General features: G+C 44.8%; 1 protein-coding gene across 1 annotated transcript in view; it reads right to left on the bottom strand.

Moving 5' to 3' along the window:
• Positions 1-5,475: 5,475 nt before the first annotated feature.
• MRPL38 (mitochondrial ribosomal protein L38) overlaps positions 5,476-26,218 on the bottom strand; it is a 111,351-nt gene continuing 90,608 nt past the window's right edge. The window contains exons 5-9 of the mRNA XM_069200192.1: positions 18,837-18,909; positions 16,635-16,680; positions 16,227-16,385; positions 6,871-7,007; positions 5,476-6,359 (exon numbers count right to left, since the gene is read on the bottom strand). Coding sequence (XP_069056293.1) covers positions 6,223-6,359; positions 6,871-7,007; positions 16,227-16,385; positions 16,635-16,680; positions 18,837-18,909 — 552 coding nt within the window. The 3' untranslated portion in view covers positions 5,476-6,222. The remainder of the gene's footprint in view (positions 6,360-6,870; positions 7,008-16,226; positions 16,386-16,634; positions 16,681-18,836; positions 18,910-26,218) is intronic.

Genomic DNA, 26,218 nt, shown 5'->3' on the forward strand with positions numbered 1-26,218 from the left:
CTCCCAAATAAAGGTGGCAGGTAAGAATGGATTTAATTGGCTCCTCCACTTCCTCAACAAAAGTCAGAGTGTGGAACAGCAGGGGCACTGCAGAACAGCAATACAGTAATATTCGGTGCTTCAGATCAGGACTAAGGGTATAGGCAGAGCTGTGTCCCGGCCCAGTGCTGGAATGACAGAAAGGCAGTGGGTGGGGAATGAAAAAGGAGTACCCTGTAATTCCGGGTATTGGAATAATGGAGCGCTGCAGGTTAGGGTTGAGGTGCACTGACAGAGTTGTATGTGGGCTGCAGTACTGGAATAGTAATGGGCACACAAGGTCAGAAGTGAGGTATGTTAATGTGGCTACGTGTGGCATGCTAGTGTTGCCGAGTGTTAGCCTGGAGGTGCCCTGGTGAAGCTGCGAGTGAGGCCTAGCATGGGAGTGGCTTTGCCTCTGAACCACAGAAGTGAAGAGGGGCGTGTGGGAGAGCCTTAGTACTGAGAAGAAACATACTCAATGTTAGAACTGATTGCTGGGCCTGGTGGTTTATGTCTTTGCTTAATGTGTATATTTAATGAAGGAAATTTTTAGTTTGCTGAGTAACTACTCACTTGCAAGGATGTGTTAATGATTGTTCAGGTTGGTATAACATCAGGTGATAAGGCTGCAGAGAAAGACTTGATTAGTTTACTAATTTAATGAATGAAAAGTGGGATTCAAGCATAAGATGATCTTAAGCTTGAATCCCTTCAGCAAGCCCAAATCATCTTTGAAAACTTAATGGAACTTCTCCACAATGCTGGCATAGTCACTGATGTGTGATACTAGCATAACCTGATTAGATGAAGTTGGATTTAGAGCAATCCCTAGATGTCTCTGGTGGCGCAATCCTTGCAGATTGTTCTGTTTGGCCACATACACCTTACCAATGGTCTCCCTACCTTTGAAATTTATTGTCAGAATGGTGTAACCTACCAGATCAATTCTTTGCTCACCATAGCCTATTGTATTGATGTCAGGTGAACATATGGTGATAGCCACTTTACCGAATATTTGGGCCCAATTCTTGTCACCTATGAAGGTAAACTGAGATCATGAGTCCGCTAAGACAGGCACAATCTTTTCACCAATGACATCATCACATTTGGGCATGGCACATGTTGTATTTCATGTTGATAGACGGCCGGGCCCGTTGCAACACAGTTCACCTTGGCATTTTTGCAAACCCATGTGAAATGCCCCCTTTTTCCAGTTTCTACAATTGGCATTTCTGTCATAGCAATTTGGGTAGACGTGGTTTGGACTGCCACACTTGTAGCATTTGAGTTTAGAATCCTTTGTGACCCCGAATTGATTTAGACTTCTCTTTTACTTTTACTTTTTGCACTGTCCTGAGATAACGATCACAATATTTACACTCATGGTCTAACTCAGTTACTTCTGAAACACTGGGAGTGGAAACAACTGTGGAGGTATCACGCATATCCTTGACCCAGCTGGATGTATGTTTAATGCTGTCTATAATGTTGATAGCCTGCTTCAAACAATGCTGCTGACGTTCTACATGAGCATTTAACTCACATGTAGCTACTTATGCCAATCATATTCTAGTCTTCTTGTGACACAGATGTCAGAGTGCGCACATGTGGGTTATTGCCTGATGCAACGCACGCTAGTCTTGTGGGTTTCTTCAAACACATGGCATCCGAATTCTTGTGCCACTAACTGTTTGTGCATGGGTAAGGGCTACATTTAGCAATTTGAGTGCTAACTACTGTGGTAGGAAGTGCCATATAAAGTTGTAATTAGGCCCTTTGAGTGCCTCAATTTGCTCACTGCTGGTTATATCTTCAAAAATGTGAGAAATGTCGAGACCAACTCCATTTTCAAAATTATTTGGAAATACGGATTGTGTGTACACAGGGTTCGATGGTGGATGCGCTAACTCGTCAGCAGTGTTAAGAGAAACCACCAACATTTGGAGATTGTATCAACTCTCTTTAATCACATCTACCACAGGTTACACAGCCACCTCTGAATCAGCTACTATCCAACTGATCCACGGTTGCCCTGGACACCCACATTTCCACATGATGCCCAATAACTCCATACGTTACACCAGAGTTAAAGGGGCAGAGGCAGGTTACAACAAGTTTGATGAATCTGTGTGGTAGAAGGCACAGTAACATGCAAAATCATTCCTAGCACCTGTGTCTTACAGCTGGGAATTTTGTACTCTCAAGCGCTGTCACAGATGTTTTTTGTAATCTACAGGTGAACATGTCAAATCCTAGCACAGGCAGCTCTGTCAGCCATCTTCCAGGGGTCGCTGCATTGACTGGCCACAAACCAGGCACCATTAACTCGATATATATTCGGAATAAGGAGGATTCATTCCAGGCAGTAGCCTCACAATGAATCTCAGAACCTTATTTGGCACTGTACAGCAGATAGACCCTGCAGTGCAGGCGGTGGCTGTTTTCCTAGATGCCTAAAAGGAATTTGACTATGTTGAATGGGTCTTCATGATTGAGGTGCTTTGCAGCATAGGGGTTATTGAGGTATTTTTCCAACTGGTACAGACCCTTTATGCCACTCCAACTGCTCGAGTGAGAATCAATGGGGGCATCTCCGATTCAATATCAATTACCTGGGGCATTAGGCAAGGCTGCCCACTATTGTCCTTGCTATATGCGTTCTTTTCAGAGCCACTGAAATGTGCTTTGCGCAAATACCATAGTCATAGGTGTGTTCACTTCCCAGGCTACAACTTAATATTGTCCACTTACACAGATGACACCTTGTCATATATCGAGACCCATTTCATAAACTAACACCCGTGCTCCGTGCGGTCACGTGGTTTGGCGGTCTCTCAGATTTGAGGATTAATTTGGACAAGTCTAAAGTGTTCCCTTTGACCCCGGTCATGACTCGAATACCATTCGACTTTCCCCTTAAATGGGAAACAGACAGTACGTTACTTGGGAATACAAACTCACAAAAAACCCTGCAATTGTCATGTCCGATAATTAAGGAAGAGCTATGCAAAAACTAATCGAAACAGTAGAACGTTGAGTTAAGCTCAGCTCTCCCTAGTAGGACGTATTGCCATTATTAAAACGGTGGTACGCCCAAGGTTTCGGTTCCTTTTTTAGAATATTCCCATGTTACTGCCATGATCCGTGTTTTCCAATCTATGGTCACTTCTGGTCCGAATGACATGGGTGGGAAAACAACCCAGAGTTCAGTGGCAGGTGCTAACATTGTCAAATGACAAAGGGGGGACTTAACGTCCCAAATTTGGAGGCTTATTACAGGGCAGCACATTCAATGTCTGCATATTCTTGGCTCCACTGTCTTCCCGACTTGCCACACATATGTACAGCGAGACATGTCAGCACCCTATCCCTCTGCCTTATCAAATATTCCTGTCCCCAAAACAATGTCATGGTGTATTTAACTCTCTGAACAGCACTACAAATGCATCGTATAGTCTCATGACTAAACAGGCACTTCCTTTACTATACTCGCCTCACATAAAAATATGAATGGTGTGCTTGGGTTCCACTAGGCCGGGACAAAGGAGCAATAGCAGCACTTCATAAACTAGGCATTTAAAATTTGGGAGATCTTTTTCATGGGGGTGTGATGCGATCTTGGGAATCAATTATAAAACAAGTGGAGGAACCTATGCCACGTATGCAATATCAATATTGCAGAGCACAGCATGCTACGTGTGATCTCCTGGGAGAAGAGTTGCTAGAACCGCCTGACATGCTAGCACTCTACACAGAGATAGGATACGCACAGCAAATTAGTAGCCAGGCTACATCCATACACCCAGGAGGCACGCAGACCAGGAGTAACAAAGATTGGAAATGCAAAGGGACCTAAACATAGTTTTAACAGATACCCAATGGTGGTACTGCTGCTCCATGACCCTTTCCATATCTCTTAATGGGAGACACAGATTCATTCATTTCAAATATATAAATCTGGTATACTATATACCCATTAGACTGTTTAAATACGGACTACACACTACAGCCGACTATCCAAGATGTTGCGAGGGGGAGGTGGGCTTTCTTCACATGGCATGGATCTGCCCTGGGGTCCAATGGTTCTGGGTCTGTATTTTTGCAGAGCTGGCAGACATAGTAGGAGTCCAACTGGTGGTCACACCACGATTTCAAATCCTTGGCTATGACAGGGACGTGGAAAAGGGAGTTAGGCATCTGGTGGCTATGGGCATTTTCCTTGCGAAAGTTGCTATAAAATGGGATCATGGCCCACTACCTACCTTAAAAGAATGGCATGCTGATATGACATATGGCAACACCCAGATAGATGCTTATAACGAGTTAATCCCACTGCAGAATCGCCCAAAAAGTTACTGGGGACCATATCAAACCTAGTTAATTGGCAAGGAGACGGAGAGCCTGAGGGTGAACAATAGCACAATTACACTGTGAATTAAAATGCACATGATGGTTCCTCAAATCATGCCACATGACCTAATTTACCTGAAGTGCATAGGGGGCAATGCCTAAGGATGTATTACGAAGACTCATGCGTGTCATAACTAGTTACATCAGTAAATGTGTGGCCTGGATATGTGACTACAGACGGACTGTAGTTTTGTTTCACGGGAATATGTTACCATAATGTTTATACTTCTGGTCAACAAATGGTTTGATATGATAACTGTTGCACGTTTTGTTGTTGTATATTGCAGAAAATCGTAAATAAATATTTTGAAAAAACTTCAGATACAGGGATTTGAAACAAAAGCATTTGACAAGATATGTTTAAAAGTAAGTGGCTCCACATTAGCTGTTCAGTTGAAATGACATGCTTTGTGTCCTGGATAACCAATGGTAAACAACAATAGCCACCCGTCATTTAGTCCGTGTAACAAACATAATGTCTGGGACATTATGTTGCAGCAATAGCAGGGAGGGCAGGAAGATATGCTTTTTCTCCTCCAGCTAGAGAATGACTGAAATGAAGTGTCCCATAACTTCCTTGTTCAAGATCAATTTTTTACATTACCAGGCCCGACCCTGGCAGGATATGGCCTACTTTGAGCACTGCTATTAAGCATTTATTACTTAAACTTAGCAGGAATCTGCATTCGTATTAGGAATGGCCAGTGTCTGCAGGATGAACAAAAGGGAGTTCTTGCTTTTCCTGGGTATCTGGAGGACAAAGAATGCCATCAGTGCTTGCATTGCCATACACCCAACCCAAAACAGACCTCACAGTTCTATTGAAAAAATAAACAGATGTAAAACTAATATAATAGATTATACAAGAATGAAACTTACAGAGGAAACCATCCCACCCGCTCAATGGCGACCCTTTCCTTCCACCTCCAAAGGGCCTTTTCAGTCTTTTCGAGAGGACTACATCTGTGTGAAGAGCTCCCATCAGAGAAATGGGGGGCAGCTATACCTCTGCACTAACAAAATAAAATCATCAAGAAGCCAGTATAAGCTTCAGTGAAACACCCAAACCATCAGTATGGATATTGCACTGAGATAATTATCACTTCCTTTATTACTGATAACCCACCATATTCTACTCAGTAATAAATAAATACAAAACAAACGACGATCCCTTGAAGCTTTGCCCTGAAAAGACTAAACATTTCATGAAGGTCTAGGAACCCCAATTAATAGAACTATTTATTCACAAAAGAAGGGGCGTGGGTGATTGGAATTTCTGTTCAAACAAACTCCAGTTCCCTGGTATAGCTCGCTTTGGGTACATGTACAGTATCAAAACTCCACTCAGCATGTGGGTCACTGAAACATCGCAGCTTTAACAAAAAAAAAAAAAGGGCTGTACCTCATCTTGTTCTGCAGATGTTTTCAAGATTTGGGCAGAAGAGAGTCAGCATTATAAAATATCTGACAAAAAGCTGGAAGTCACTATTCGTATGTAGTTGGAACTTTTTCTTCCAGGGTGTCGGGAAAGTTGGGTACATGAAGTCATACATCAAACTTGGGTCTTTTGGGTACATAAAATGGCAGTTTCTAGCAAATAAATTATTCTGATGTATGTAGTTCACTTCTGCACTGAGAAGTCTGCCATGGCGTCCGTCCCCTTTGTCTCTGCCCTCATACCCATTTATCCTAGCGGCACCACGATCCCCTCTCCAGGTCTGCTGGTGTGTATTTCAGGAGGGTCTTGCTCTCTGGTAGGCTGTTCCTCTTCTGATCGAGTTAGGTTCCTAATCAGTAGATGCCATATGTAGGCTCTTCGCTATCCCGGTACCGGTCAAGGTATCTCAGTGGCTGACCATGGGGAAACTTGACTTGAGGCGGGTGATAGACAGGTGGGTGCTCAAACTCAAAGATTGGCTCCTTCATATCTGAGGGGAAGAGAAGACAAAAGGCTCATTTCCAAGCATGCACTACACACAAAAGACTCTATAGGTGATCATTTTTGCACATATCAGCCAGTAGATACTTTGTTTCTAAATAGTGATTAAACAGGAATTAATTTGATTAAACAGGGAATTAATGTGCTATATATTATAAAGACCTCCATCGGTTATCCCAAAGCCTACGATTTTTTAAAATTCCTTAGGTCCCTTTTTCCATTCTAACAATTTATGCATTTTTAGCAAGCATGCATTTCTTCTTTTTTTCCCTCAAACCCATGCAATGTTCTTACCTTGCCTTTTCTCACTTTCTTCACTCTCATACTTTCTTATTCACCGCCCCTCCCGCCTGATTTTTAGCCTCCTCACTAAGCTCCATTTCCCCATTCCTCCAATAATATGCTTCCTTATCACACCCACTCCCTTATTCTTACAATAGGATATTTATTTGTGTGCACCCTTTTAATCCAATCCCATAGTTCCTTTTTAGCATCCTTACTTAACATCTGGTGGTATACGTGGGTTACAGACTCCTCCCACTGACATTGGAAAAAGGCCAGACCAGCTGGAGTCATGTTATCTTGGTGCTTCCTGTAGAAATCCAGGGTTTTGAATGTTCTCTTCTGAAGGCTGTGACTGAAGGAACAAAAGTACCACGTCAGCACTGACCATTTCGATCAAATATCAATTCAACTCTAATTGTCCTTGATAACTGCAGCATAGAGCCACACTACCCACAAGATAGCACTGCACAATATCAACCACATAGAGGAATGAACAAGAAGAGATTACACAGACATAATGGTCATCCCTGCCCCCAGCAGCCACCCCATGGACTTTCTCACGCAGAGATTAGTGGCACCAAGAATTTACAATCCCACGGCCTCACCTTCAGGCAGGTGCCCTCAGCTGTACCATGAATGGTCTCATCCACAGATGTGACAACAACCATATAACGGCCAGTCTCCCCTAAAGACAATTGGCCGCGGTTAATTGGTAGCCAGCCTCACCTCAAGGCAGACTGAAGTCAAAATATAGTTTGACCTGACTCGAAATATCTGACTGCAGCAACGTTATGACCAGTTTCATCCAGAGACAGATGACCACAGTCAGGTCATGGATTCGCTCTTCCATACCACCTAGCTCATGGGTTCTCTACCACAAAGACAGCTTCTGCCAATCACCACCCACTTTCTCAACGAAAGAGCGGTAACAGAGCACATGCAGCTGAAACACATTCAAAGTTCAGATTTTCAAATGCTGAAACTCCCTCCCAAAATAAACTGCTAAATATTTTGAAAATGCCTAAAACCCGACTCACTACATAAACCTCCCTTCAATAAATAAAAACTCACAATAAGGACCCAAAAGTCAAAGATCACAGGGATCACAAACCAGGAGATGTGCTCCTTAACACCTCAAAATGTGTACTATGCTTCCCCCCACTGTACTTCACACCACAGCAGCTAAAAATAAGTAGCCATGCTAGTCACATTTAAGTATCCTTCTTTTATTTATTTATGCATTCAGTTAAACCACCTCAAACAGCCACAGCTCAGCAGTATATTATACACAGAGCTCAGTGATATTAAAATAGTACCGCATTCAAAATAACTCTCACAGTGTGCCTATTGGTAGCTCTCTTCTCAGCACTATGGTCCGCCCCGTGTTCAAGGCTTCTAATCAACGCCTAACATGCAGGCACACGTACAGCTCCCTCCTGCATAGCTCCCCACCTCAGTCAGCCTGAATGCTATCAATATTGTGATTTAAGGGTCGGTGGCAGGAGGTATTAGATATCTGTGGGACGTTGAGTTGGGGGGTTTGTGGAACTCTAAAGTTCTAACTGTTGTTGCAATGTGACGTCCCTCAGCCTGTCGTGCGTTCTGAGGTCTACAGTTTCCACTCCACACACAAAGCATCCGCCTCTTGGCGGATAGCACGGACAACAATGTAAAGCGCCGCAGAGTACATTTTTCGTATATTCCACGAGGGAGTTGACATTATGTTTTCTTCAATGAGATGTATGAGGAAGTCACCCACTTCAGACCAGTATTCAGTTAACTCTGGGCCTTGCCACAGAAGATGTAAGAAGTTGGCCTCTAGTGTGCCACATCTGGCACAGCGACCATATGCTTTCAGCTTTTATGCACACAATTTGTGAGGAGTGTAGTACACTCTGGATATAGTTAAAACAAGAACTAGCAAAGCCAATAGGTCTTGCCTATGCAAGCGCTTTTGGCTTTGGCAATGTGTTTAAGCCATATTGTACACTAGAGTGTCTGCTGATCAGCGTGGCTAAAAGTTAGTGGTGTGGAGGAGAAGGGTGTGGAGTGTCAGAGAGTGGAATGGCAAAGAGTGGTGTAGAGTGCTGTACAGTCAAGTGGCAGAGAGTGTCAGTGTAGAGTGGCGTAACGAGGCATAAGCTGTAATGGCATAGAGTAGAGTGGACTTATGTACAGTGCACTGGCGCAGAGTGTTGCAGGCTATAGTAGTCTAGAGTGCAGTAGCATTGAGTGCGGTGCCACAGAATTCAGCGGCGTACAATGCAGCATTGAAGAATCCAGTGGCGCAGATTAGAGTGGTGCATAGAAGAGTGCGTTGGGACGGAGTGGAGTGGCACCGAGTATGGCACAGAATCGACTGACACAGAATAGAGTGGTGCAGAGTGGAGGGACGTAGAGTTGAGTGATGCAAATGGCAGTGGCAGAGAGTAGAGTGGCATGGGATCAAGTGGCATACAGTGCAGAGTTGAGTGGCCTAGAGTGCAGGTGCATAGAGTGGTGCACAGTAGAGTAGCAGAGTGGTGCACAGTAGAGAATAGTAAAGTGCAGTGCAGTGGCACAGAGTGGAGTAATGCAGAGAACAGTGGCGTAGAGTACAATATTGCAGAGCAAAGTGCATAGAGTGGAGTGGTGCAGAGTGGTGTAGAGTGCAGTGGCATAGCATAGATTGTTTCAGAGTGAAGTGGAGAGGTGCAGGATAGAGTTCAATTGCATAGTGAAAGAGTGTAATGGCAAAGTGGTGCAGAGTGCAGTGGCATAGATTGCTGTCATAGATTAGAGTGGTGAATAGTGGATTGGCATAGAGTGTAGTGGCATACCCTGCAATGGTGTAGAAGGCTGTGTTGCAGATTGGCCTATAGTTCAGTGGCACAGAGTGGAGTTGTGCAGAGTAGTTTGGTGTGACCTTGACATGGTGTGGTGTAGTGTGCATTGGCACAGAGTAGAGTGGTACAAGGGAGAGTAGAGACGTGTAGCATGCAGTAGAGTAGAGTGCAGTTGAGTGGTGTAAAGTGGAGTGGTGCAGAGTAGAATGCAGTGGCGTGGAATGCTGCAGAGTAGACTGGAGTATTCATTGTGTGGTAGTACACTGCCATTACAGACAACACATTTTCAACTGAAATGACCCATTACGTTTGCACAGACACCCATTTCTACTCATGAAACTTTACAGAGCACAGACAAAAATGTGTGGAAATTACATCACCTAGTGTAATGTTTTGTTTTGATCATACTAAGGTATCTGTTTCCAACACACTTCAGAAATAACAAGCACTGGCGTTGGCACTCGAGTGCGGGTGAGTGACAGGAGGGTAAGGTTAAAAAAGCGCTATGAAGCGGTCAGAGTGGGCTGCTTCGTAGTGCTTTTTTTTACTGCCGCAGAGGAAGGAGGAGAAAAAAGAGAGGGAGAAAGATATTGGGGGGTGGGGGGGAAAGGGATGGAAGGGGACAACAGGGATCGACTGACAAAAATTGGATCCACACTGATTTAAAATGTTGGGTTGGGCGAGGGAGAATCTATGCCTAAGTAGATGTGTAATTTTTTCATAGAAATCCCGGATTTTGGGTAGGGCCCATTCATCACGTGCCATGCCACTGCCATGCAAATATTGGTGGGCACCTTTCGCAGTATGCAAATTTGGCAGTGTTCCAATGTTGCAAACCTTCGTTTTCAGACCCCTCATATTGTCATCTTTCACTTGCGCTGCATCCGGTCCTAAAGTGCCCAGTTTCAGGAAGTGGTATATCACGAGCAGCACTCACTTATCGAGGGAGTGACTTCACCACAGGATTATAATATTAATAAAACATGTACAAGGGGTCTCTAAAGCATGCACTTACCTAAAATGGCATCACACTGACTCAGCAGAAAAAATGGCATGTTGATGAAAACAGTTATCTGTGACACTTAGTTCTCATAAGTCAAGGACCGTGCAGACAGCAGGCGCCCAGCAGAGCGGCTACCAGAGAACCAAAGTTGAGAAAAAACAAACCATGGCCACTACCACGACTGCCTCACCTCTAACTCCACAGCCCAGCAGCCTACTAGAAGTCAAAAGAAGAAAATAGTATCTCAATCACATTGGGAGCAGCGGACGGGCACTGAATAAATTGAATCAATCAGTGCTTGGTCCCTGCTCCTCAGGCAGGAATGGAAATGATGATATGGCCACCACTGACCAATTACGCGGCTGTAAAGAATAGAGCCAAGCAAACCAACAAATGGTAAACAACGGGCGCCTCTCTAGCAATACACATGCGCTAGCGCATGCATTTGTGGGCTCGACACTAACAAGAAATGTGCTTCATTTGTGTTCCTAATTCTGATATACTCTGAAATACTTACACAGTTTATTTAAATGTTGGTGTGTGCTATAAAAAAACTCTTTCCTACCCAGTGTCCACACATGATTATCACATAAATACTCTCACTTTGAAGTCAAAGAAACAAACGTAAAAAAGTGCCCTCGGAAGACGGCACTTGGTATTTGACCTTGGTCTCTGAATGCACAGCAATTGTGTTGAGATGAAAACAAGATTTACAGACCTATTTATAGAAACTGAGCTCTCAGAAGGTATACTGTAAATATGTTTTGGGCAGGTAAGGTACAAACTAAAACTGGATAGACTAAAACAAAGCCAGCAAATGGTAAGCAAGATAATTCGAGTTACAAACCACTAAGCCAATGGCAAGCAACGCAGAGAATGCATTCCTAGGTCAACTTTCTAAAAGTCTTCCAGAGGTCTTTAGCAAACCAGACAGTTGAGCTGTCTGGTAGGCTGCGACCTAATGAATGAGACAACCTGCGCAGGGAGACAGCACCCCTACTTGACCTCAGCAGTATGCCTATTCCTTGTCCATAACCGTTCTCCCTAGGTGTAGGTATCTTGGTATTCTCGCCCAGGAAGTTGATGCATGGTTTTCGGCTTGCATCAACATTTGCAGATTCACCACAAGGTGTCTGACTGTAGGGGAAACCAAGAACATTGTCAGGGTTTGGGATGGTTGAAATATACTCTTATGAACGTAGCTCCACTGTAAAGAAATGGCTCCCTGTTGCAGTTACCCCCCACTTTTTGCCTGATACTGATGCTGACTTGACTGAGAAGTGTGCTGGGACCCTGCTAACCAGGCCCCAGCACCAGTGTTCTTTCACCTAAAATGTACCATTGTTTCCACAATTGGCACAACCCTGGCACCTAGGTAAGTCTCTTGTAACTGGTACCCCTGGTACCAAGGGCCCTGATGCCAGGGAAGGTCTCTAAGGGCTGCAGGATGTCTTATGCCACCCTAGGGACCCCTCACTCAGCACAGACACACTGCTTACCAGCTTGTGTGTGCTGGTGGGGAGAAAATGACTAAGTCGACATGGCACTCCCCTCAGGGTGCCATGCCAACCTCACACTGCCTATGGCATAGGTAAGTCACCCCTCTAGCAGGCCTTACAGCCCTAAGGCAGGGTGCACTATACCACAGGTGAGGGCATAGGTGAATGAGCACTATGCCCCTACAGTGTCTAAGCAAAACATTAGACATTGTAAGTGCAGGGTAGCCATAAGAATATATGGTCTGGGAGTCTGTCAAAAACGAACTCCACAGCTCCATAATGGCTACACTGAATACTGGGAAGTTTGGTATCAAACTTCTCAGAAAAATAAACCCACACTGATGCCAGTGTTGGATTTATAAAAAAAATGCACACAGAGTGCATCTTAGAGATGCCCCCTGTATTTTACCCAATTGTTCAGTGCAGGACTGACTGGTCTGTGCCAGCCTGCTGCTGAGAGACGAGTTTCTGACCCCATGTGGTGAGAGCCTGTGCTCTCTGAGGACAGAAACAAAGCCTGCTCTGGGTGGAGGTGCTTCACACCTCCCCCCTGCAGGAACTGTAACACCTAGCAGTGAGCTTCAAAGGCTCAAGCTTCGTGTTACAATGCCCCAGGGCACTCCAGCTAGTGGAGATGCCCGCCCCCTGGACCCAGCCCCCACTTTTGGCGGCAAGTCCAGGAGAGATAATGAGAAAAACAAGGAGGAGTCACTGGCCAGTCAGGACAGCCCCTAAGGTGTCCTGAGCTGAGGTGACTCTGACTTTTAGAAATCCTCCATCTTGTAGAAGGAGGATTCCCCCAATAGGAATAGGGATGTGCCCCCCTCCCCTCAGGGAGGAGGCACAAAGAGGGTGTACCCACCCTCAAGGACAGTAGCCATTGGCTACTGCCCTCCCAGACCTAAACACACCCCTAAATTCAGTATTTAGGGGATCCCCAGAACCTAGGAAATCAGATTCCTGCAACTTACAAGAAGAAGAGGACTGCTGAGCTGAAAAACCCCTGCAGAAGAAGAAAGAAGACACCAACTGCTTTGGCCCCAGTCCTACCGGCCTGTCTCCTGCCTTCAGAAGAAAACTGCTCCAGCGACGCTTTCCCCAGGACCAGCGACCCCTGAATCCTCAGAGGACTGCCCTGCTTCCAAGAAACCAAGAAACTCCAGAGAACAGTGGCTCTGTTCAACTAAGACTGCAACTTTGTATCCAGAGGAGCAGATTTAAAGACCCCTGCAATCCCCGCAAGAAGCGTGAGACTTGCAACACTGCACCCGGCGACCCCGACTCGACTGGTGAAGAAACAACGCTACAGGGAGGACCCCCAGGCGACTCCGAGACTGTGAGTAACCAAAGTTGTCCCCCCTGAGCCTCCACAGCGACGCCTGCAGAGGGAATCCAGAGGCTCCCCCTGACCGCGACTGCCTGACTCTGAAATCCTGACGCCTGGAAAAGACCCTGCACCCGCAGCCCCCAGGACCTGAAGGATCGGAACTCCAGTGCAGGAGTGACCCCCAGGAGGCCCTCTCCCTTGCCCAGGTGGTGGCTTCCCCGAGGAGCCCCCCCCTTGCCTGTCTGCACCGCTGAAGAGACCCCTTGGTCTCTCATTGAATACAATTGGAAACCTGACGCGTGTTTGCACACTGCACCCAGCCGCCCCCGCGCTGAAGAGGGTGTACTTTTTGTGCTGACTGGTGTCCCCCCCCGGTGCCCTACAAAACCCCCCTGGTCTGCCCTCCGAAGACGTGGGTACTTACCTGCTGGCAGACTGGAACCGGGGCACCCCCTTACCTCCATTGAAGCCTATGTGTTTTGGGCACCTATTTGACCTCTGCACCTGACCGGCCGTGAGCTTCTGGTGTGGTAACTTTGGGGTTGCTCTGAACCCCCAACGGTGGGCTACCTTGGACCCCAATTTGAACCCCGTAGGTGGTTTACTTACCTGCAAGAACTAACATTACTTTACCTCCCCCAGGAACTGTGAAAATTGCACTGTGTCCACTTTTAAAATAGCTATATGTGTTTTATGTAAAAAGTATATATGCTATTGTGATTATTAAAAGTTCCTAAAGTACTTACCTGCAATACCTTTCAAATGAGATATTACATGTAGAATTTGAACCTGTGGTTCTTAAAATAAACTAAGAAAATATATTTTTCTATACAAAACCCTATTGGCCTGGAATTGTCTCTGAGTGTGTGTTCCTCATTTATTGCCTGTGTGTATGTACAACAAATGCTTAACACTACTCCTTTGATAAGCCTACTGCTCGACCACACTACCACAAAATAGAGCATTAGTATTATCTCTTTTTGCCACTATCTTACCTCTAAGGGGAACCCTTGGACTCTGTGCATGCTATTCCTTACTTTGAAATAGCACATACAGAGCTAACTTCCTACATCACTCACTTGCAATCCATAAAAACGCAACCAATCAAAGGAAAAAAGTACTGAAAGGTGTCCTCTGGTCACACAGTTGCCATAACCAACTCAGAGAGAGTTGACAGACAAAAAGAGCACACAACAATCTTTGAAACTCCCCAACAACAACTGAAATAACAATAAATATACGAAGAGTTGGATACATTGACAAACTTCAAAGACAATGATGATTATGTAATACATGTCAAATAAACTTGCATGATGAATGAAATATACCACATTTTAGATACAATGGTCTGAAATGTTCCAAAGTACTAATTCTAAGGGCCACTAAGCTTGCCAACTTTTTACTCAACATCACCAATCGGAAACAAAATACAACACATCACAATGTTCCATAACACAGCATCAATTGACCTGCAAAAGGGATTAACTTAACATATCAACTGACCCAGCCTTACTGCTGGAATACACCTGATAACAATGCAACATGCTCTCTTCCTAAATGTTATGCATCAATATCACCTCACAAAATTTAAATTTAACATATATGCCCACCCATTTCTCCAACAAAACCAGAGCAGTAATGGAAAACATAGCCATGCACACATCCGAGGGTGTTAATTTCACAAAGAAATATATCCCAGTAACCTGGAGAATTGTTCATACCTATTACTATAGAAACATTAGAGAACGTCTTTGCTAAACCATCAAGAGACAATCCCACCATGATTAGCTAAAGAACATTAATGCCCTCTGCCCTCCAGAGGTATAAATCATGAAGTCCTCTCTAAAGCATTGCTCTCATACAGAGTGACGTCCAGTGGGCCATTTTCGCACTCCTATAATGACAGCTAATGCTGGACAACTTGCAGGTCCATCACACCCTCCAGGTAATCCCCCACAAGATTCTGGCAAAATATGTTGTTGACAATAATCTCCTAAATTTCCAATCTGGTTCTGATGTGGACCACAGACAACATGCTTCATCTCTTCGATGAGGCAAACACACGTTCTGATCCTTTTTAACTTATCAGTGGCCTTTGATACTGCTGACCACAAAGCCCTCCTAACAGCCCTAACCAACACTGTGGAAACTGAAGGAACAGGGCTTAAGTGGTGTAAATCCTATCTTTCTGACAGTTCCCAATGCATCCATTTGGTAATTATCTCTCATAGCCAAATAAATTCCTTTTTGGAGTCCCTCAATGCTCCATCTGTGCCTTTTTAATTTCCATCTTTACATGAAACTACTTAACGTGTCTTAACATAACAAGTAACCTCCTTCCTACAATGTGCATATGACATCTAATTATAAATAAAGACTGAATGCTCAACACTCCTTAAGGGCTCTCCCATAACACATGCCAAGATGTACCCACTGACGGGATGAATTTACTTAAAGATGTTGGCAAAACAAATCATCCAAAATCCTTCAATATTCCTTTGGAAAAAAACAAAAAATGAAGTGCCACAGCTCACCTAACTCATCACAAAAACAACATATAGGTGAAGATGCTTCAACATAGCTCTAATTCAACAAAACATAATATTATTACCCTACTCAGAATTCATTTTATTAGCTTTTTCCAGATAAAAGTATTTCTCAACCCTGACGGGACTTCAACCTGAAAATTGCATCAAATCTCAGCAGTGAGAGCTTTATTAGCCTAGCTCTCTTAGAGGTATGACATTTGAAGACAAGGCATATCAGTTGCCTCATTATCAGTGCGCCAGTTAAGGGCTCTAGCCACATTGTGAGCTCACTGGAAAGAGCGCTGCCTGCATGTTTTAATGGACTGAGATTCTGGATGCAGCAGACACTTAAACAATTGCCAATTCTCTGAGGCATGGGCCGAACTAACCAGGGCTTTGGTCGGGTGTCATCTCTGAAATCGATTCTCCGCTCTTGTTTGAAGAGTATGAAGATGTGACGATGAAAACCAGTTCCTTTTGCTGGGAATGGGGGAAAATAGTGGCAAACCTCCTCTCCGGACAACACCTGATTCTCAGGAATGTTTCCCCTGGAGGAAAAAGTAAAGATCATGAGACTTTAGCAGCTACAAATAACAGAAGCCAGAGCCCAAGCAAAGAAATTACATTCATGTAAACATGACCTCTCTCTCAGGCAAGGCTAGACAGTATAGACAAGCTAGATTAAAGCTCATGTGTTATACATGCACTTCCCTGCCAACAATATTCACATGAGTCAAGGCACATAACCACCCTCACCCGAAGACAAATACATAAACACCACCCAGATCAGTACTCACAGAAGCCAGTGCACATATTCTGCATTTGTCTCTTGTAGGTGGCCGTCTGCATAAAAAAAACACACAAAACAAAAGCAGCTTAAAACAAAACAGAAGCAGACAGTCCGTGTGTGGCACAGAGCTCAAGGATATGAACTAAGAAAGGGTTTCCTGTGTCAGCCCATCTCTGAACAAGTATGGTGCTTCCTCTCTACTGTGATAGGAAATGTTATTGCTTAATTTTGTTAAGAATGGTAGGTATGGTGTGACGGCCTTTTGTAAATAACTCTCCACTTTGTAACATTTATTTTATAAACCTAAATAGATTTGCACATTTTCCTGAAAGACTTTACACATTTTGAAAATGTCCTGTGACCTTAAAATAACCAACTTATTTTTTTTCTCAAAATAACCATGTCCATGATAAGATCTATGCATTTTTTTTAAACAAATGATGTGCATTGTTAAAGGATCTGCCCATTTTCGCACAGACATTTGTCAAATTTGTGCACTTTTTCAGAAGAATTGCATGCTATTTGAAAAGAAAGGCAAAATCTGCCTGCACCAAGTGGATAGATAGAAACCGATGGGGAGGGATAAACCGAGACACTGGCATTTATGGAGAAGAGGGTAGGAAAGATGTCACTACCAATGGGAGGGAGTCGGTATCATGCCAATCATGACGAGGAATTTTGGTACTGGTGAGGAGGGGGTAGAAATGCAGAAATTAACAGGGACGGAGACAACTGATCCTTGCACTGAAAGCGCTGCTGGTTGAAACACTAATGATTGTAATGAGAGAGGAGGTGGAATGGACCCTGCTTTGGCTTAAGGTAAAGAAGGTTAAAAACAGACCCACAGTCTGATCAGGAAAGTGGCACTAAAGTGGCGGTGATGTCGAAATAACAGCGGTATTATTCAAGGCAGGAGTAGGTGACTCCCTCCAATGCTAACACAGAGTGCGGACAAATGATTCAGTATAAAGGAAGGGGGGTGATGGCAAGAAATATGATGCCACTGATGGAGAGTAGAAATCACCTTGTTCTTATGTTCTGAGTAGAAGGAAACTTCATTAAGGGAACATGTCCCAGTGGGGCGGCAATATAATTAATTATGGCACTAAAGAGGGGAGGAGTAGAAGAAGCCATGGAAATGGAACTGATGGATGTGGAGTAGAAGAAATCCTGTCTTTAGAGAGGTCTGTGTGGAGGGTGGGGGCGGGATTTGGGGAGAAAAGACTCTGACAAAAACAAGTAGCAGAAGGGACCTTGACACCAAGGAGGAGTAGAAGAGACTCTTACTTTAAGGTGGAGGAGATTAGATCTACACAAAGGAAAAGCTGTGGCACTAGCAGAGAAGGACAGAAGAGACCAGTGCACTAGTAAGGCTGACATAAAAGGTATCATGGGTACAAAAAAGTAGAGGGTGCTTTGGGACCAGAGTACAAAGGACCCTAACTCTATCTGGATGGCGAGGAGCGGAAGGGATCACAGGTTGTAAAGCGAGACAGTAGTAAAAGAGACCCAGCATTAAAAAATCAGAGAGAAGACAAGATTAATGAAGTCAAATGGTAAAAGGAAAAGTGAATTTGGTGCGTGAAAGAGGGGAACAAAACATTAAAACTGAAGAACAGTGCATTTCAGAGCGACTTCTATAAAGGGGTAGGGCGAACTATTACCTAACTGCATTTTATTATATACCATATTGTGTGCTGCCAGTTAAATGTTATCCAAATGAGACAATAACACACACATGGACATATCTACACGCATAGATACGTACATTTGTATATCTGTACACAATGGTTAGATTGGTTAGAAGGTTTCAGGGTGTTTAAGTGCAGTGGCTGTGAGTGCTGAATAAACATGTGAATGTCACAACATCTAGGCTCATAAGTGAAGATGCGGTAAGTGAAGTAACCCTCTGAAGGATCATCACAGACATCTATTAGTGGGAGAGAATACAGGGGAGAGCTATGGAACCAAAGGCAAGAGTGTGTGAGAGCAGCAGCTGGGGGTTGGGTTGTGTATGGAAGTGTGTAGAGATATGTACAGCAGACATGTTAAGTCTATACGTACATGCCAAAAAAGAGGGCAGGGGGAATAGTGAATTTCCACATGTAGGGCATGAACGGAGTTCCTCTCTCCCTCCAAGTAGATGTTACACTGCTTACAAACATGTTAACAGTCAACATGCTTCACAATTCTGCTAGTATATACAGACCTGGGTTAGTGAGTAGCAGTGTCCATAGAGAGCCTTTATCTGCATCAAATGTCACCTGTGGAGGATTCAGCGCCTAGTGGGAAGAGAATGAAAAGGGACAACATGGGCAAAATAATCCCTCGTTTACTTAGGAAGCAAGGCAATAAGATAGGGAATTTACTGATCTGATGAAAGAAAAAGGTTACTAATATAAAGAGACATCACAAGCAAGATACGTCTTGTGGCTTTAAGACAGAGTTGCTTGCTGTTGGCTTTGAGGGTTGATAGTAGTGCTGCTAGCTTTAGTGCTATGATGAAAGTTCTATACAATGCTGAAATCCCAGGGCTTGCTGGAAGAGGTGTGCACATCTATCCTCTCAATGGCAGTCCTGTTTACTGTTAGCCCTAAAGCTCAATGGCAATCTTATATGCTTCAGGGATATTGCTGCTTGCTGCTCTAAGGGGGCTAGATTGCAGTGCTATCTGCTGTGGCTCCAAGTGTGTTGTTGATATGTTCTTAACCTTCTTGTCTTTTTCACCCCTGGTTGCATGGTGGAAGTACTCCTCTTACCTTCATGCATCCTGCTTACCTTTTGTTGCCATTTTCCTTTGAAAAGTAGAAAAAAGGACAAAGATTGGCAAAAGCAAATAGGTCTCGCGTATGCAAGAGCTATTGGCTCTGTCAATGTTTTGTTTAGCATGTTGTACAGAAGTGTTGCTGCTGTGCAGCATGGCTAAAGGTAAAGAAAAAAAGGTGCTAAGATGTAGCCAGCCATGACCACATCAGTGTTTGTTTTATTTTCCTTCAGCCATGATGCACAGCTACTGTACAACATGGCTAAAACCAACTGACAAAGCCAATGGCACTTCCATACGCAAGACCTATTGACTTGGACAATGTTAGTTATGCGGGGTTGCACAGCAGTCCTCAAAGCTTGCTCCAGAAACAAAGGTGATTAAATATAGATGGCAAACTAGTTCCATGTCTGGCACCATTCGTCAGTGCTTTTTAACCAACAAAGCATTGTATATTGATTTTTCAGGTCACGAATATTATGTAGAGAGCCAGAATGTAAGTGCTGGTGACTAGAAAAGAAAAAAAAAAAAAAATGACACGCTTAATGAAATGGAGCATAATGGCAGCTCTAAAATTTGCACTTAATGTTGAGGAGGCATTAAGTGTAAGTAGTAGTACTCGTTTAATATGCTGTTTGTCACTCACCGGCAGATTGAACTTAATGTTCTCCTGCGCCAGCAAATCAAGCACCTCTTCATCATACTGCTACAGGATGGCGCCATCTTTCCCACATACAGTTCACATGCATGCTTCACACCTTGACATCACCGCCATGAAGCAGTGACCAGATCGATGAACACAAAAGGAGGACGGTTGCAAGCAAATGTGGTGGCCATGTCAGAGGAAAGAGCCTCACCCGGAGAATGCTTCCATATAAACATGGTCAACAGGCATTCTGTTTGTTGTAGCTTCTCTGAGTTACTTCTCTGTGCAGACTTGAACTGTCAAATGTGATGTAAACTAGCGTAACTAGAAATAGGTCTGTGATATACTTCATGCTTTCAACACTATTAACCAATGAACAATGCAATCAAAGGCTAACGGTTTAGAAATATTGTTTACATGTGATGCAGGCAGCAAGGGGCAAGCAATGAGGTCAAGCGATGACAATGACGATGCAACAAAAAAGTACCTCCAACCAAGTATGCAAAGCAGAAGGATACATATAAAGAAATCAATCAGTACTTGGTCCATGCTCCACACTACAGGAAGTAACACTGAAGAGGAAGTGAACCCAGGACCTGCTGACCTTTGAGAAGCAAGGAAATGAGAGTGAAGTTTAAGTCAACCAATGGTAAGTAAAGAGTGGGCTCTAAGCCCTGTTAAGTTTTTTTTTTTTTTTCTTTCAAAGAACAATAGTCTCAGGCGAATCCTAAAAAGAGCTATGATGCAGCCAGCGCTGGGCATGTCAGTGCTTTTTTTTGTCTAATTTGCGGGAGGAGGTGTGCAACATGGACAACAGGAGGGAGGGTGAGAGAGAGCAGACAATAGGATAGAGGTTGGGAGGCATCTGTACAGTAAAGTTTTGCTTGAGTGCAGAATTTACCTTAAAAAACAAAAGACAAGAGGCATCCGGCAAAACAGGAATGGTTTGTTTTATTACACAGTATGGCTGAGAGAGCAGTTACAGAACCGGAGTCTGAGGACTGTCTCTCAATGTACATTGGTTTGCTGCAGGTGTTTTTACATTTCTCCGAGTACAATAAAACAATAAAAAACATTCCTTTCTTGGTAAAAATGCAAACGGTTGTCATGGAGTCATGAATACAGTTCCAGATAATTAATGCAGGTGAGCCTCGACCTTGCGTAGGCACACAATGGGCCAGTGAGTATGTGTCCAGATGTCTGGCCTGAGGGGGTGCATGGTTGCTGCATGTGCTGTATTCTGTTTGGTTAAGTGTTCCTAACTACATGTGGCATGTAACTTTATGGAGTTTTTGGGAATGCAGGCATCTCTCTGACCATGTGTGGTTTATTAGGGCCAATCTCAGGGGACCAGTGTTGTGTTGCTGTGCCTATCTGTAGGATCTGATCTCTAAGTTTTTAGGTTTGTGCGTTTGGCTGCCGGCTAGGTGTTACCCCACCTGTGACCTGTCAGCCATTAATCTCAGGCATAGATCTCAAAGTCTGCCAGACCACGTACCGGGGTTGACAGAGCGTTCATGAAGGCGGAATCTAAAAATGATTATGCAATTTCGCTTGTGTACATGAATGAATTGCTGTGTGCATCAACATCAATTAATCCAATATTAACATTCCTCCCTTGTAAGGAAATGCCTCCTTGGCATGGTTACCCCCTGACTTTTTGCCTTTGCTGATGCTATGCTTTGAATTGAAAGTGTGCTGAGGCCTGCTAACTAGGCCCCAGCACCAGTGTTCTTTCCCTAACCTGTACTTTTGTTTTCACAATTGGCACACCCTGGCATCCAGGTAAGTCCCTTGTAACTGGTACCCCTGGTACCAAGGGTCCTGATGCCAGGGAAGGTCTATAAGGGCTGCAGCATATCTTATGCCACCCTGGGGACCCCTCACTCAGCACAGACACACTGCTTGCCAGCTTGTGAGGACAAAACGAGTAAGTCAACATGGCACTCCCCTCAGGGTGCCATGCCAACCTCACACTGCCTATGCAGTATAGATAAGTCACCCCTCTAGCAGGCCTTACAGCCCTAAGGTAGGGTGCACTATACCATGGGTGAGGGCACCAGCGCATAAGCACTGTGCCCCTACAGTGTCTAAGCCAAACCTTAGACATTGTAAGTGCAGGGTAGCCATAAGAATATATGGTATGGGAGTCTGTCAAACACGAACTCCACAGCACCATAATGGCTACACTGAAAACTGGGAAGTTTGGTATCAAACTTCTCAGCACAATAAATGCACACTGATGCCAGTGTACACTTTATTGTAAAATACACCCCAGAGGGCACCTTAGAGGTGCCCCCTGAAACCTTAACCAACTACCTGTGTAGGCTGACTGGTTTTAGCAGCCTGCCACACTCGAGACATGTTGCTGGCCACATGGGGAGAGTGCCTTTGTCACTCTGTGGCTAGTAACAAAGCCTGCACTGGGTGGAGATGCTATCACCTCCCCCAGACAGGAGCTGTAACACCTGGCGGTGAGCCTCAAAGGCTCACCCCCTTTGTTCCAGCACCACAGGGCATTCCAGCTAGTGGAGTTGCCTGCCCCCTCCGGCCACGGGCCCACTTTTGGCGGCAAGGCCGGAGGAGATAATGAGAAAAACAAGGAGGAGTCACTGACCAGTCAGGACAGCCCCCAAGGCAACCTGAGCTGAAGTGACTCTGACTTTTAGGAATCCTCCATCTTGCAGATGGAGGATCCCCCCAATAGGGATAGGAATGTGACCCCCTCCCCTTGGGAGGAGGCACAAAGAGGGTGTAGCCACCCTCAGGGCTAGTAGCCATTAACTACTGCCCTCCCTGACCTAAACACACCCCTAAATTCTGTATTTAGGGGCTCCCCTGAACCTAGGAAATCAGATTCCTGCAATTTAAGAAGAAGAGGACTGCTGAGCTGAAAAACCCTGCAGAGAAGACGGAGACACCAACTGCTTTGGCCCCAGCCCTACCGGCCTGTCTCCCCCCCTTCGGAAGAAAACTGCTCCAGCAATGCTTTCCCCAGGACCAGCGACCTCTGAATCCTCAGAGGACTGCCCTGCTCTAAAAAGACCAAGAAACTCCCGAGAACAGCGGCCCTGTTCAACAAAGACTGCAACTTTGTTTCCAGAGGAGCAGCTTTAAAGACCCCTGCAATCCCCGCCAGAAGCATGAGACTTGCAACACTGCACCCGGCGACCCCGACTCGACTGGTGGAGAAACAACACCCCAGGGAGGACCCTTCGGCGACTCTGAGACTGTGAGTAACCAAAGTTGTCCCCCCTGAGCACCCACAGCGACACCTGCAGAGGGAATCCCGAGGCTCCCCCTGACCGCGACTGCCTGACTCTAAGATCCCGACGCCTGGAAAAGACACAGCACCCGCAGCCCCCAGGACCTGAAGGATCGGAACTCCAGTGCAGGAGTGACCCCCAGGAGGCCCTCTCCCTTGCCCAGGTGGTGGCTAACCCGAGGAGCCCCCCCCCTTGCCTGCCTGCATCGCTGAAGAGACCCCTTGGTCTCCCATTGAAACCAACGACAAACCCGACGTGTGTTGGCACACTGCACCCGGCCGCCCCTGTGCTGCTGAGGGTGTACTTTCTGTGTTAACTTGTGTCCCCCCCGGTGCCCTACAAAACCCCCCTGGTCTGCCCTCCGAAGACACGGGTACTTACCTGCTGGCAGACTGGAACCGGGGCACCCCCTTCTCCATTGAAGCCTATGCGTTTTGGGCACCACTTTGAACTCTGCACCTGACCGTCCCTGAGCTGCTGGTGTGGTAACTTTGGAGTTGCTCTGAACCCCCAACGATGGGCTACCTTGGACCCAAATCTGAACCCCGTAGGTGGTTTACTTACCTGCAAAAACTAACAATAACTTACCTCCCCAGGAACTGTTGAAAATTGCACTGTGTCCACTTTTAAAATAGCTATATATGTTTTATGTAAAAAGTATATATGCTATTGTGATTATTCAAAGTTCCTAAAGTACTTACCTGCAATACCTTTCAAATGAGATATTACATGTAGAATTTGAACCTGTGGTTCTTAAAATAAACTAAGAAAATATATTTTTCTATACAAAAACCTTTTGGCCTGGAATTGTCTCTGAGTGTGTGTTCCTCATTTATTGCCTGTGTGTATGTACAACACATGCTTAACACTACTCCTTTGATAAGCCTACTGCTCGACCACACTACCACAAAATAGAGCATTAGTATTATCTCTTTTTGCCACTATCTTACCTCTAAGGGGAACCCTTGGACTCTGTGCATACTATTCCTTACTTTGAAATAGTGCATACAGAGCCAACTTCCTACATCCCTCTAGTTGAGTTTTCAACTACACCATCAAACCCACCCGTCATGACAGTCACATTGTTGGGGGTTGGCTGTCCCACTTCCCTAACTACTTGTACTCTACCCATTTCAGGGACTGTTTTTACAGCAGGAAACCTCTACCTACAGGAAACCACACAATAACAGTAACACAATGAAAACGGGCAACAATGGCATGCAGAGACTAGTCCACCCACTGAGGGAGCAAGGAGAACCAGTTCATGAACCACCCCTGCTTAGGGTCACCTCCCTCTTCACCCATGTCTTTCTGTTGTTGGTGCAATGCTTGAATGGCAAGAGTCAGAGTTGCATTATTCATGTCATTGTCAGGTATGAAAGTACAGCAGGATACACCGATCTTCGTGCAAACCCCACCCTCCATTGTGGTTATCATGTCCAACACATACCGATGCTGCATCACCATGAGGCGGATGGCTATCAGTTCTTCATATATTGTATTAAGGCCGAGCTCAGTACTGTTCATCATTTTGAGCATTTCCCACCGATTTATTTGCAACCAACAGGCATTTGCTTTCATCTGAAAGATTGAGAAGAGTATGGACCCTCCAGCCATTACTTGGGTGTCGGTGAACAGTCTGAATTCCTCAGAAATGTCCTTTTTCTGGTCCCAGACAAAATAATCAGCCATTTTTTTCTCTTGAGTCTGATGCAACAGAGTCGTTTTATGTCAACATCAGGACACTGCGCGCTCTACGGGCGACGTAAATGCAAAAACCCAGTTCTTATGCAGGGTCATAATTCATGCATTGTGTTTCTCTTCAGTATGTTAACCTTTTGTATTGCAGAACTTTTACCTTGAAAAGCTGTTAATGCTGTTTGTAATGTATAGTTCATTTGCAAGGCTTTGCCGCAGGCTTACAGGGTGTGGTTAGGGAGTGGTCCCTATTCTAAGACTTTTAGAAGCCTTTCCTGCAGCATGGCTGGGTGTGAATCGTGGGCGGGGCTTGGCTCTATTTAAAGGAGCCAGCCCAGCTCCACATGCTCACTATTCAGAGGTCCCAGTGCAGAGCAGCAGCATTTTCCTGAGCTCCCATTCCGGAGGCCTACCTAGGCACCAGGCCTGTCCTCATTTCCTTGGTGATCCTCAATCAGGGTGGTAAGGCGGAGGTCGGATTAGGCCCCAAACTCAGTTTTTAGTGACATTCGAGTTTTGGGTCTAATTCTGAAATCGCATGTGCAATTGTTTTTCCTGGCATTAAACTCTTGGCATTCAGGTCGGCAGTGTGTGCGATCATTTTATGGCATTTGCATTGTGATGTTCGAATCGGCAACAGTGTGCGCGATTCATTCTTGGCATATCTAACTCTTGGCATTCAGGTCGGCAGTGTGCGCGATCATTTCAGGGCATTTGCATCGTGATGTTCGAATCAGCAAGAGTGTGCGCAATTCATTCCTGGCATTAAACTCTTGCCATTTCAGGTCGGCAGGTTGCGTGATTTTTTCCTGGCATTTGCATCGTGATGTTCGAATCGGCAACAGTGTGCGCAGTTCATTCCAGACATTAAAACTGTTGGCATTCAGATCGGCAATGTGCGCGATCATTTCATGACATTTGCATCTTGATGTTCAAATCGGCAACAGTGTGTGCGATTAATTCCTGACATTGAAACCCTGGCATTCAGATCGGCAGGTTGTGCGATCATTTCATGGCTTTTGAATATTGTCGCTTGAATCAGCAACAGTGTGCGCGTACTCTTGAAGTACAGATCGGCAGAGTGCGCGATTATTTCTAGATCTTGAGAACTTTGAAGTACAGTTTGATTATTAATGTGCATAATAATTCCTGAACAACTGAAACTTAAGACTCTTAGAGTGTGACGTTGTAGTGTTATTGATGATTCTAGTACAGTT

The sequence above is a fragment of the Pleurodeles waltl genome, chromosome 7 (genome assembly GCF_031143425.1).
Source record: "Pleurodeles waltl isolate 20211129_DDA chromosome 7, aPleWal1.hap1.20221129, whole genome shotgun sequence".
Classification (NCBI taxonomy): Eukaryota; Metazoa; Chordata; class Amphibia; order Caudata; family Salamandridae; genus Pleurodeles; species Pleurodeles waltl.